The 12,132-nt window shown below is 30.6% G+C and overlaps 2 protein-coding genes across 2 annotated transcripts; one reads left to right on the forward strand and one right to left on the reverse strand.

Moving 5' to 3' along the window:
- The first annotated feature begins 5,263 nt into the window (after positions 1-5,263).
- LOC115714851 (aldehyde dehydrogenase family 2 member B7, mitochondrial) lies at positions 5,264-9,794 on the forward strand. Its single transcript, XM_030643619.2, has 11 exons — positions 5,264-5,720; positions 6,256-6,390; positions 6,507-6,649; positions 6,971-7,124; positions 7,208-7,437; positions 7,876-7,965; positions 8,121-8,294; positions 8,392-8,529; positions 8,967-9,104; positions 9,193-9,254; positions 9,337-9,794. The coding sequence occupies exons 1-11, from the start codon at positions 5,645-5,647 to the stop codon at positions 9,608-9,610; spliced, it is 1,614 nt and encodes a 537-aa protein (XP_030499479.2). The 5' UTR covers positions 5,264-5,644; the 3' UTR covers positions 9,611-9,794.
- Positions 9,795-10,557: 763 nt separating this feature from the next.
- On the reverse strand, positions 10,558-11,433 carry LOC133036593 (uncharacterized). The gene has a single exon (XM_061113104.1). The coding sequence runs from the start codon at positions 11,431-11,433 to the stop codon at positions 10,558-10,560; it is 876 nt and encodes a 291-aa protein (XP_060969087.1).
- Positions 11,434-12,132: the final 699 nt, after the last annotated feature.

Here is a 12,132-nt window from a genome sequence, read left to right on the forward strand (position 1 = left end):
CAAAAGGAACAACTAGCTGACATCTTAGCTAAGTCTCTGTTTCTTAACCAGCTCAAGATATTCAAAGACAAGATGGGCTTAAAGGACATATATAGCCCATCTTAAGGAGAGTATCAAGGTTGTTAGGATTAGTTTAGAGTTAGTTAAAGGTTGTTAGGTGTGTGTGAGTTGCCTTTGAGTTTGTTAGAGAGCTAGTTACTACTCTCTTCTTCGTACTTAGCTACTATAAGTAGCTTCATTCTTCTTTTATAAACTTAATGATCAATACACACATTTTTCTCATCTAACTACTCTATTTTCTCTCTCTCTCTCTAGTGTATTTTGCTCCTTCGAGCTAATATTCAGCAACACTCAATAAAAAATAAGGTAAACGAAGAAACAAGAATTTGCAAATTTACTTGAAGTAATTGTTCACCTTGATTGTGTCGATTAAAAGTAGAAGTATCGAAATATCTAATGTTAATTAGTGAAATTCTAAATTTTAGTATACCAAACCAAACCTTATAAAAGTGTTATAGCGTTATAAACATTCCAAGGTTGGAAGCACATTATAAAAAATTTTATTTTTAGTCACAATAAAACTTATGACTAAAAGTGAAAAAATTGTGACTAAAAGGCCCATGACTAAAGGTATTAGTCACAAAAATTACAATTTGTTGTGACTAAATGTATTTTTAGTTACAATACTTATTGTGACTAAAACTAAATTAGTGACAACTTATAACTAAATACTATATTTTAGTCACAAGTAACATTTTTGTTGTGACTAAATATTTTGTTGTGACTAAAAGTCACATTTAGTCACAAAAAAATTATGTTATGACTAAAAAGTTGTCACTAAAAGTTACAGTCTTTTGTAATGACAACTTATAATTTCTTTACAACTGCTTATTTACAATAAAAAATAATAAAAAAAAATCCTGAGCTTAAGCTTAATTGACTCAAATATGAGTAAAAATATTTCATCAAAAATCATTAAATCAAGGTTAATTGGCTAAGTATGAACATCATATTAATATGCTTAAAGGGTACAATTACAAATTCTACTATTTGTTTCAAAACTTTGTATTATGACTATTTAATACAATGTTTGTCAATAGTTTAGAATCAAATGTATCTTCTTTCACGTGTGAGGTGTGAGGGTGGTTATTTATATTTATATTTTGGCTGAGGGATTGGGAGAAGCCGGAGTTTAAACAAGTTCTTAATTTCAGATCAATGAATAAATTGATAATTACCACGATACAATAGAAAAAACACCCTTTGTTCAGAATGAGAAGGTGAGTGATAGACAAAGTAATAGTGGTGTTGAGAAGTACTCTAACTCAAAATTTCTAGTTAGAATACTAGAGTAATTGTAGTAGTTATTTTCAACTTGGTGCTATGGCTCTTAGAGCACATCTTTAACGAAGAGTTATAAAAATAGTATTATTTTAGTTCATTTATAAAAAATGAAGCTCAATTAATGGTGTAAAATGTGTGTTAAATTTTGACACATGTTAAAAATTTGACTAAATTTAACATAAAATATAACACACGCCAAATTTACACCACAATATATGTTATCTTATTTATTTACTCATTTACCTCTAAATAATATTTTTAATTGATTAAACACTTTTTAACATTTTATTTATGAGCATTGCTACTGAGGTGCTCAATACCTTGTGGAGATGACGCTTAATGATTATTTAATTAGTGATATTTTTTAAAAATATTACATTAAATTATATAATATCTAGGAATAAGTTAAGACATGGTACCTTTTAACATTTCTCTTTATTTAAACAATTTTTTTTTATATAATTTCAAGAAAAATTTAATGATTATATTAATTTTAGGGGTTAATTTGTATTTTGTACATTAAAATACAATTATAAAATTTGAAATATAACATTGACTCATTTTAATTTATTATTACAAAATTTACATTTGGAGATATAAATGGTTGATTTATTATATCATTATAATATGAGTAGCTAATTAATATATAGGTTTACAATTATCTTATCCTCTTATCCTTAATCGGTATTCATGTTGCAAATGTGACACGTAATAATATATAATACTTGTTAATTAGACAAGAATCACATTATACTATTTAATTTAATTACACACCAAAATTTAAGGGATTTCCCAATCTTCTACTTTATTTTTATTACACGTGATTAATTATGAATTATTATTATTATTATTCCTAAGATCTACTTTATAACATTTATTTATTTTTATTTAAACATGCACTTAGCTGGGTAAGATGATTAATTATTTGAATTTTTTATCAAATACACATTGATCAACTTTAACGCATTCATTGCTATAATCAATCATCCAATTTTATTATTAATTAATTGATATATTATTCAATCAAACCTTTTCACTTTTTCAATTTTTGACTAAGTAACAACGTATTATTTAATTTTAATTTTAATCAATAATAGAACGTGACAACTAAGCTATATAGCATATTTTGTAGAAGTAATATTACACCTACTTTAGACTCCCCCCAAAAAATGGTATATTGCCATATACCTAATTTTTTTTTTTTTTGTTGAAAGAACCATATACCTAATTTTGTATTTGATGCAAATATTTATAAGTTTAGTTTTGTTTTGTTGTTATTTTTTATTTCGAATGGTTTGCATCACGTACAATTTGATTAATTATAAAAAACATTATTATGTGATATTAAGATACTTAATACTACCCCATAAATATGATATTTAATAGGGTTTTTTTTTTCTTTTCTTATTCTTATACTTCAAAATAATTTTTTTTACATTTTTACGAAATTCTACCTAGAAACTCCTATTGTAACTAGTGCTGCAACTTAAATTGCAACAAAAAATCGTATAGAACCTCTATTGCAACTAGCGCTGCAACCACTTTAGAAATTCAAACGGTAAATTTTAAAAAAAAGTTAAAAAAAATAGTATATAGAGTAATTCTTCTATTTAATAATTGATTATATTATTTATTAAATTAAAATGTAAAAGACTTAATATTAAAATGTATCAATAATAATGATATATCACATCTTATAATACTTGCCACTTTAAAATGTGTTTAGCCTTTCTCAATTATACAATGTCTTATCATATTATAAAAACAATGCTCTTATGTAATTGGTGTGACACCACAATCATCAAACAACCAATGATTTAAAATCAAAAATAGGAAGTACTTGAAAAGTTAGAAAAGTTAATGAAATTTAGAGTCCGTTTGGCTGTGTTTTCAGTTTTTAAAATTGTACTTTTAAAAATGAGAATAGAAAACAGTTTTTGTCATTTTAAAAATTTAATGGTGTTTGGTACAAATTTTTTAAAATTATTTTTAAATTTTTTTGACTAAAAAAAATCAATATTTTAACACCATACCATGACATGAACCCATCCGGGTTCGGGTTCGGGTATGATTCCGAGTCTAGATCTGAGTACGTGAACAAAAATATAAATATAATATGTTAGACAAAAAAAATTATTTTTAAAAATTGAAAACAACATTTTAATGTTTTTGTTTTCTAGTTTTTCAAAACTCCATTTTAAAAAAACTGTTTTAAATTTTTTTTGCCAAATATTAGTTTTTAAAAATTATTTTCAGTTTTAAATAACAGAAAACAGTTTTTAAGTCATGAAGCCAAACAACCTCTTAGTTTCCTTAAAAATGAAACTAATTTGATTTTTCAACTTAAACCTAATAGAAATGGAATTTATGGTGTTTAATTAACACCTCTTAAGTCTTAAGCAATGCTAGGGAATGCTATAAAGAATACTTGGTAACATAGATATATTTTTGACATTTTTACTAGACACTTGCAATTTGAGTAAAAAATAATGTCAAGTATTGATGTTATTTTTGTGTTACTTTTATGTAGTTATTTTTGTTGTTTTTATAGAGTATTGAAAAATGTAAAAAAAAAAATCTTTCTATGTAAAAATATAAGATTTTTACAAAAAATAATAATTTATGTAATTATTCTTATAATAAATATATGTTTAATTTAGTTTTACTATTGATGTAAATACTTATTGTTTTATTAGTATAATTAAATATTAAGTCTCATTTATTTTACTTTGAGTGAATGAAGATCATAGAAAAACTCTTATAAATTGTATATGATATCTTTTGACCAGGACCGGTCCTGAAAATATATGGGCCCAAGACAAATTAAATTTTGGGGCCCTCAAAAATATATAAAAAAAAAAATTAAAAAAAGAGTGTTATAGGATTTGAACCATGACCTTGAACATTATAACATCCACCTCAACCAACTAAGCTATAAATATTTGTTGCTTATAATACACTTAAATTTTACTTAAATAAAAGCCTAATAATTTTTTATTTTTTTTTTTATTTTGGGCTCCTGAAAAGTGTGAGCCCTAGGCACGGGCCTAGCCCGCCTATGCCTAGGGCCGGCCCTGCTTTTGACAGACCACCTTAATTAGATTTGGCTGCTTATTCACTCACAAAATGGTTCCATTTACATATGAAAGTTTTACTTTTGGACAAAGACAAAGTTGTCTAACACTATGTGTATATTATAATTGATTAGTAAATTTTTATATTATTTATTAAATTAAATTTAATTAAAATACATCAATAATAAATTTAGTATCTTAAGATTATCTCCAATGCATGTAAAATTTATACTAAATTTAGTATAAAAAATGATTTTATATTATATTTAGCTCACTATTTATAATTATGCTTCAGTGTACAAGATGGAAAATAAGTAACAAATAATTAATTATATTAATAGTCATTTGATAATTTATTGAGAATATACAAAATTTATTATTTTTTATTGTTTAAATAATATTAATATGGTAAAGAAAAATGTAAAGTTTAGTAAAAATCATAAATTATAATAATAAGTGGTATTATAATAAATAAAAAAAATTAGCATTTATTTTTTATTAAAAAATATTCCTTTCATTAACCAAAAAAGCTAACTCCTCCTAGCTGAAGAAAACCAAATAAAGTCTTAGATGACAACAAAAAATGCTAACTCCTCCTAGCTGAAGAAAACAAACAAACAAAAAAACTCCTTGTAACAGAAACTATTTATTGAAATTAAATTTGACATAATGTTATATTTTATGTTAAATTTAATATAATTTTTAACATGTGTTAAATTTAATACAATTTAAAACACGAAGTAATAATTTTGGTTAAGTCTACTAAAATAAAACTATAAACCACCTTTTTAGTGCTGCCCCTTCTTATTTAAACACTCAAATTACATGAAGAAGAAGAAGAAAAAAAAAAAGAAATTAAACCCACATGTTTTCTTATTATTGGTTGTGAAAACCTTAACAAGAACTTAAAAGGCCAATCAATTCAAGCCAAGTCAAGTAAAAAAGAGATAACAACTTGAAAAGAAATTAAGAAAAAAAGACACTCTTTTTCCATTTTTTTTTTCTAAAGCTCATATTTTGAGTTGGTAGGAGGTGGGTTGTCCATCATTTTGGGGGGTCAGCATCTCATTTTCTATTATCACAAAAAAAAAAAAAGATTAATTAATCACACACTAAATATCTGGTAATCTTCTTGTTGAAATATTTGGCTATTTATAGATCCTTTAAAACAAAAAACAGAACAGTGAGAGCCCAAGTTCTCTTTTTTCTTGTTTTTTTGGTTGATAATGGCGGCTTTGAAGATGTCATCTCTTCTGTTTCGCTCACTCAGGGCTGCTTCTGGCTCTGGTTTGCTTTCTAAAGGTATGTTCTTGGTAGTTCTTGCTTTTGGTGATGAAAATATCTTTGGTTTAAGTTAAGTTGTGTAAAAATATACACTTTAAATCAGTTATAATTTCTACTGAGTTTTTCAACACAGTTCCAAAGTTTTGTCAAAAGTTGACCAAAAGGGTCCAAGAAAATAGTTATGATCTTTCATGAACAATTTTTTATTTTTTGTTTTCTTCTTTTTTTGTATTTGACTTTCAATACAGCCCCATATAAATCCTAATATGGAACATGGCAGTTGATATAACAGTTCAGAGATTTTTGTATCTGGAGATGCAAATCAGATGATTTCACTACCCCACATTTATATCTTACCTACCTGGGACATGGTTGGCTGTGTCTCACTCTTCTGCCTTTTCTTCATTTTTTGGCTTATATTTATTACATCTCATCACCTACTTTCCCATCTATGATCTTTTTATATCCTTTTGACTGTTATCTGTATTAATTTTTTACCTATTTCTCACTAAAATCTAAAGGTTTTAATTTGTTGGAATTTTATTATTACCAGGAAGAATTCCTGTTGCAGTTAAAGCTATTGGTAACTATAGCACTGCTGCTGTTACTGAGGAGCTCATCCAACCATCTATTGGTGTTGATTATACTAAGCTTTTGATTAATGGAAAATTTGTGGATTCAGCTTCAGGTGAGATTTTTTACCTTGTTGTTGTTCTGATTTGTAAAACAAAAGGGCTTAAAATTGTACCATAATATTTTCTTAATGTAACAATGTAACATTTACTGTTTCTCTTATGGTCTCAGGGAAAACCTTTCCAACATTTGATCCCAGGACTGGAGATTTGATTGCAAACGTTGCTGAAGGCGATGCAGAAGATATAAACCGTGCAGTTTCTGCTGCTCGAAATGCCTTTGATGAAGGCCCATGGCCAAAGATGACTGCTTATGTATGTAACTATTAACTGTTTGCTTATTTCATTTGCTCTATGTTACTAACTAAATACTTCAATGGAGTTTGTTAGGATCCTTACATTGACCAACTATGAGACTAGTTAGTAGTATATAATTACTTGGGCACCCTCCTTTTTTAGGCTACCTCTTAGGAGTGAGTTCTACCCCAGTAGTTGTATCAAGTGGTATCAGAGTCATGCACCCTCAAGTGGGGCCGCCGTGGACATCCCCTCCAAAAGGGGGTGTATAGCTAAGATCTCAGTATGAGATTGGTTGTATCAAGTTTCTAACAACATACAAATTTATACCATCCACAGGAAAGGTCCTGCATACTCTTACGTTTTGCTGACTTGCTTGAAAAGCACAATGATGAACTTGCAAAGCTTGAGACTTGGGACAATGGGAAGCCATATGAACAGGCTGCTAAAATTGAGGTACCTATGGTGGTACGTCTTATCCGCTACTATGCAGGTACTCCTGTTAAACATGGCTTAAAAACTCCATTATTTGTAGTGATATTCCTATAAAATCTTAACATGCTTATAATGCCTTAGGTTGGGTGGATAAGATTCATGGTTTGACAGCTCCAGCAGATGGACAGTATCATTTGCAAACTTTGCATGAACCAATTGGTGTTTGTGGTCAGATTATTCCATGGAACTTTCCACTTCTCATGCTTGCTTGGAAGCTGGGGCCTGCATTAGCTTGTGGAAACACTGTTGTTTTGAAAACAGCAGAACAAACTCCACTTTCTGCTTTCTATGCTGTAAAGCTGTTGCATGAGGTACCTCATGAAACTTATCACATTTTTGTTTTTAGCTTTCTACTTTGTATGTGTATATATTTGGGTAAGTCTATAGTAGACTCCCTGATTGGGTGTTTAAGTACATTTTTTGGCATCCAGAAGAGCTTTTAGTGCCAAAAATAAGTTTCAAACAATAACTTAAAAAACAGTCACGAGTGCAGCAAAATATTTGAACCTTACTTTTAGTACTGCAAATTATTCGGAATTTTCTGAAAATTTACAAGTGATCTTAAATAACTATATTATATATGATCATGAAAAGAATTAGACTAAAAAGCTCTCCTGGATGACGAAACAGATAAGGGGTGTACCTAAACACTCATTTTAGAAAGTGTACTTTAGATTTTTCCTACATATCTATCTAATTCCATGTGTAAAAGGTTAATTAGATGTCTAAATAATCTTATTCTTTGTCAGGCTGGACTTCCTCCTGGTGTTGTGAATGTGGTTTCTGGTTATGGTCCTACTGCTGGAGCAGCTCTTGCCAGTCATATGGATGTTGATAAGGTGAAACATTTGCATTAATACTTACCACCATTTTTCCTGAACCAATTTTTTTTGTCTAAGAATGTTGTAAGCAAACAGACTGAACCATTACTTTGATTGTAGCATTTTAGTTTGCTTAATTTTCGTGCTAAATCTACCAATTAATCTCTTTGCAGCTTGCTTTTACTGGTTCAACTGTGACAGGTAAAACTGTACTTGAACTTGCTGCAAGAAGCAATCTCAAACCAGTAACTTTGGAGCTTGGAGGGAAATCCCCATTTATTGTTTTTGATGATGCTGATGTGGATCATGCTGTTGAGTTGGCACATTTTGCCCTCTTCTTTAATCAAGTATGTAATAAAAGATTTCTCTTTAAACTTGATTGATTCTGCAAAAGAAAAAAGAAAATAAATTCATTGGTAAGAACCATTTGCTTCCCTTTTGCAGGGACAATGCTGTTGTGCTGGTTCAAGAACTTATGTCCATGAAAATGTGTATGAAGAGTTTGTAGAGAAAGCGAAGGCGCGTGCAATGAAACGTGTTGTTGGTGATCCATTCAAGGCAGGCATTGAACAAGGCCCTCAGGTAAATCAGTGGCTTTTAGCTCTATGATATCACTCATTTGAACAGTTTAGGAAGCCCCAATTGGATTTTGATTTTGGTTTCTGAACTAATGTTCAATTTGTTAGAAATTTATAAAACATCAGGAATCCATTCAGATGATTTAGAGAAGCAGATCATCAGATGAACCAAAAGCATACAATTGTGATGAGATAATATGTATTTATAGAGTTAGGAAGGGAGCAAGAAAACCCTTTGGGCCTTCTCATCAAAGATTTCAGTTATCTAGATTAACTCACACTTCTGCTTTTACTAGACTCCATTAGAGCTATAAATCACTAACTATATGAGAAACGATAAAAAACTATTCATCAACTCATAAAATTACAATGTTATAAGCCCAAAATAAAATTTTAAGGTATTATGTTGTGTTAATGATTAATGCTCTATTAATGTTTCAGATTGACCCAGAACAATTTAACAAGATCCTGAATTACATAAGATCTGGAAAAGAAAGTGGAGCTAAGTTGGAAACTGGAGGAGACAAAATTGGCTCAAAGGGTTACTATATTCAGCCCACAGTTTTCTCAGATGTTAAGGTATTATTATATTTACCTTTTCCATAACCAAATTAGCCATTTTTTTGATTATGATCAATCTAACATTGCTATCCCTTATTTTGTCAAGGATGACATGTTGATAGCAAAGGATGAGATATTTGGGCCAGTTCAATCCATCTTGAAATTCAAGTGAGATAAATCTCTGCCCTTTATAACACCATAAAAGTTTTCTCATTCTATTAAAACTTGTAACATTTTTGAGTGATTTCAGGGACCTTGATGAGGTGATTAAAAGGGCTAATAACAGTCAGTATGGTCTTGCTGCTGGAGTCTTTACAAAGAACATGGACACTGCTAACACCTTGACTCGAGCATTGCGAGTTGGTACTGTTTGGATCAATTGCTTTGATGTGTTTGATGCTGCAATTCCTTTTGGTGGATACAAAATGAGTGGAATTGGAAGAGAAAAGGGTATTTACAGTCTAAATAATTACTTGCAAGTAAAGTCTGTTGTCACACCTTTGAAAAGCCCAGCTTGGCTTTAGTTTGATCATAATATAGGCATTGTCAAAATAATAAGGCTTGACACATCATGATGTAACTACAACTTTGAGCTTGTGAGATGTTTTTTCTTATATAAATGTTTTCTTTTTTAAATTATAAAAATCCCATTTAGTGAACTTTTGTACCAACTTGCAAAGATTAACGAGGTCTCCCATATTATAATAATGAGAGTATAATATATTAATACGAATTATTTATTCAAATTAAATCACTATTCATTTTGAGTACGTACACAACTAATTCACGAGTATAAACACTCAGGAAAAAAAAATAAACTAGCAATTTTCTCTATCTAGAAAAATATTTTTTAGAACACAGACATCAAATCAAACAGCACTTGATAAATTATGAAGCCTAAAGACAAGAGAGTAGACCGGAAAAAGATTATGAAGATCAAGTACTCTATTCCTTTCATTATTGGGAAAAAGTCGCCTAACTATTGGAGTTTGGGCCAGAATAGTTTGGTGGTGTGTATATGTTGGTATATAATAAATACATGCCAGAAATCAATATAGAAATGCAGATTGTAAGAACCACTATTTTTTGTAGTGACAAATTATGTCTAGTTGCATTCTAGTTGTGTTTGGGATTCGTAGTATTTTGTCTGGAGTTCGTACTATTAGTGTTAGTCCACGTCAGCAAAGATATTTTGGGTTTTAATTGTTCAGATGGTAACAAATGTCTTTTTCGGGTTTTTTGGTTTAGCTGGGTTTAAATACAACTTCTGGGTATTATGTTGAGGAACCTTTTTGATTGGAGATTACGGATTACATTTCTTTCTTCTTGTTTCGTCTATATGTTCCATGGCAGGTGATCTTTGAGCTTGGAGGTATTAATCCAAAGTTGCAGATCAGATTTTGAGTTCAGAATGAAGGGATTTTAGTATTATCTTTTTTTTTTTTTTTTTTTTGAAATAGAATTTTTATTACTAAGCAACACTAGGCACATCTGCTATTAAAAAAGCAGCAGCACAAGAAGGTACACTATCAGTCCAAACTTCGGACTTTTGAGTCATACGACTCCACTTAGCTAAACTATTAGCAACTTTATTACAATTTTTGGTAAAAAACAAAAATTGAATTGACTGAAATTCGGTCTTCAATTGAATAATTGTTTGCACCAAATGCCCCCAATCTGTTGGAGAAGAAGCACCTTTAGTAATAGCAGATATCATTGTTTTGCTGTCAGATGCTACCCACACATTTGAGATGGACCATTTAATGGCTAGCTTAAGTCCCAAAAGAATAGCAGCAGCTTCGGCAAGATTGACAGCCATACAACCGGGTATGTACAAAGTTTCAACAACAATTAAACCACCAGCTTCGTTACGAATTATCGCACTTATTCCACAGCCTTCCTGCCCGTGAACCAGTGAAGCATCTGAGTTGACTATGAAAACATCCTTAGGAGGGGGCTGCCAGTGAAGAATCGGCTTAGAAGGAGGAGGACCTGATCTGGTTTCTTGCTGTCCCAAAAGATTTTCTATGGTTTCTATCGCCCAAGGAATCCAGAAGTGAATGTCCGGGTCCCTGTTTTGAAAAATAAACTGGTTCCGTCGTTGCCAAATCAACCAAGTATAACCCGCAAAACTTATAAACTTCTCCTGTGAAAGGTGTTCCCATTGCCACCAAAGGAATGCCGAAGCATCAAGGCCAATTAACTCAGTAAACTTGGAATAACCCAGCTGTTTCCAAATTTTTTGAACCTTAGGACAGCCCCATAAAGCATGAGTTATGTCTTCCTCTTGTTGTAAGCACCTGTCACATTTGGCTAATAAGGACATACCTCTCTTCCTCAATTCCATCTTAGTTGGGATCCAATGATTAAACACCTTCCAAATGAAATTTTTTATTTTCGGAGTTAGTCTTGACCCCCAAATGAACTTCCACCATGCTTTTAATTTGGAGTTGTTAGAACATGCTGCCCACTCCGGATTGAGAAATCTCAACTTATACCCACTAGCGACCGTGTAATGTCCATTGTTATTTAACCCCCATGTGATTCGATCCGGTTTTAGTATTATCTTCATCACCAGATCTGAAGGGAGTTCAGATTGAAGAAAAGTGTTGAAGAGAGCTCATCATTCACACAAGGGGATCTTGTGTCTCCAATCAAGGGTCTTGGTTGGTATGGGTATAGATTCACTGTATTTTGTAAAAGAGTGTTGTTTACAATATTGTTGATTTTTGTAAGATGCATCTTTGAATATAGGGAAAGTTATTACCCTGGTTCGGGGAACCCAAGTACTAGCCGCCTAGAATGAGTTTCTAGGGCAGGTGAAGCTTGTAAAATTCTGGTGTTGAATCTTTGATTTTATATCAATCTAAATATGAAAAAGATAGGTTGGACGAGAACTTGGGGTTTACAAAGATGACCATATATATATAAGCATTGTTATTGGGTACCTGTGTGTCCAATACTTTTCATAAGTATTACCTTATAATTAGTTAACGATTGTTGTGAAAATTATATTGCTTTATAATTGCGCAAGTGTACACAATCA

The sequence above is a fragment of the Cannabis sativa genome, chromosome 4, assembly GCF_029168945.1.
Source record: "Cannabis sativa cultivar Pink pepper isolate KNU-18-1 chromosome 4, ASM2916894v1, whole genome shotgun sequence".
NCBI lineage: Eukaryota > Viridiplantae > Streptophyta > Magnoliopsida > Rosales > Cannabaceae > Cannabis > Cannabis sativa.

Bases quoted from the DNA above. Each gene is read 5' to 3' on its own strand.
- LOC133036593 (XM_061113104.1), bottom strand. From the start codon at position 11,433: ATGGAATTGAGGAAGAGAGGTATGTCCTTATTAGCCAAATGTGACAGG.
- LOC115714851 (XM_030643619.2), top strand. From the start codon at position 5,645: ATGGCGGCTTTGAAGATGTCATCTCTTCTGTTTCGCTCACTCAGGGCT. The intron at 6,650-6,970 runs GTATGTAACTAT...TACCATCCACAG, and splicing joins GGCCAAAGATGACTGCTTAT to GAAAGGTCCTGCATACTCTT. The intron at 8,295-8,391 runs GTATGTAATAAA...TCCCTTTTGCAG, and splicing joins TTGCCCTCTTCTTTAATCAA to GGACAATGCTGTTGTGCTGG.